This window comes from Octopus bimaculoides, chromosome 11 (genome assembly GCF_001194135.2).
Source record: "Octopus bimaculoides isolate UCB-OBI-ISO-001 chromosome 11, ASM119413v2, whole genome shotgun sequence".
NCBI classification, from domain to species: Eukaryota; Metazoa; Mollusca; class Cephalopoda; order Octopoda; family Octopodidae; genus Octopus; species Octopus bimaculoides.
This window is the reverse complement of record NC_068991.1, coordinates 2,940,156-2,941,559: the sequence shown is the minus strand read 5'-3', so window position 1 is coordinate 2,941,559 and position 1,404 is coordinate 2,940,156. Positions and strand designations below refer to the sequence as shown.

The window sequence follows — 1,404 nt, the reverse complement described above, 5'->3', positions numbered from 1 at the left end:
ATATATATATATATATATATATATATATATATATATATATATATAATTCTGCAAATCAGGCAAGGCAGTGAGGGGCTTGGGTTAAGGTAAACGTACCTCAGGAGAACTTATTGAGGAGCAAACCTCAGGAGAATTTTGGTTCAGGGATCCAATACTTGCATCCTGGAATGACAAAAAAGAGCAAAAGAGCTGTGAAGAGGCCATGAAGAGGTAAAGGGATGTCAGCCATCACAGCGGCAGAAGGGAGGAGGAGATAGCCGTCCATTGCAGCAAGAGATGAGATGGCAAGGCAAGTTATTAGGAAGCAGCCAGGCTTAATGGCTAAGGGGATGATAGTTGGTTGTGGTGGGAGGTCAGTTGTCATGAGGTAATAGTGGTGATGGATTTGCTAATGAAAAAGAGATCAATCAATAAGATTAATAAGAAAATTTCCCAGACTATTGAACTTCATTTTTAAAGATGAAAATGTTCAAGTAAACGAACTGTAGATTATCAGATATGTTTGGAGTATATTTGACCTGTAAAAAGGCCGTTTTTACTGAGGTTTGCCATGGAGAAAAATTCACACTTTAAGCAAAAGATTTAAAGCACCAAATTCACTTTAGAGCAGCCCTTATGAACTGAAATATGTATTTCGAGCTTTTTATACTCTCATCGTGTACCAAGTGGGACAACTCTGAAATGACAGGGAGTCTTGACTTCCTCATAATAAATTAATAGAAAATATATACTGCCTGTGTGTTATGTCCATCAGGCTGGGACAAAATACATGGATGGTACATGAAGCAGTCATTTGAAATAAACAAATTCAATTAATTCAAATATATTTTGGGGCAGATTTAACCTGTTAAAAGGCCATTTTCATTATGGTTTACCATTTGTTGTCAATAGACAATGACTTCAGTATTTGCCTAAAATGAAAATTATTTCTCCATGGTAAACCACAAACTGCCATTTTTAAAATGAACTAAATTTCAACCTTCCATCAAAATTCAAAGTTAATTTAGGTTCCAAACACCAATGTAGTAATGATGGATATTTTGCTTAAATACTTCATTATTTTCAAAACTGATTGGAACAGAAGAAGTGTATTTCAATAGAAAATTGATAATGAAAGGCTTAAATCAATCATGATCTTTGATCTTGCCGAATGTCTTTTATATAAAAGTTAATCATCATCATCATCATCATCGTTTAACGTCCGCTTTCCATGCTAGCATGGGTTGGACGATTTGACTGAGGACTGGTGAAACCGGATGGCAACACCAGGCTCCAGTCTGATTTGGCAGAGTTTCTACAGCTGGATGCCCTTCCTAACGCCAACCACTCAGAGAGTGTAGTGGGTGCTTTTACGTGTCACCCGCACGAAAACGGCCACGCTCGAAATGGTGTCTTTTATGTGCC

At 37.1% G+C, this 1,404-nt stretch overlaps 1 protein-coding gene across 4 annotated transcripts in view; it reads right to left on the bottom strand.

The window, feature by feature from the left end:
• Positions 1 to 1,404, bottom strand: part of LOC106884061 (1-phosphatidylinositol 4,5-bisphosphate phosphodiesterase beta-4) — a 127,865-nt gene that overhangs the window by 36,821 nt on the left and 89,640 nt on the right. For 3 of the 4 annotated variants that reach the window (XM_052971438.1, XM_052971437.1, XM_052971439.1), the window contains exon 19: positions 97 to 162. The exons of the other annotated variant lie outside the window; for it this stretch is intronic. In XM_052971438.1, coding sequence (XP_052827398.1) covers positions 97 to 162 — 66 coding nt within the window. The remainder of the gene's footprint in view (positions 1 to 96; positions 163 to 1,404) is intronic. 4 annotated transcript variants of the gene reach the window in all.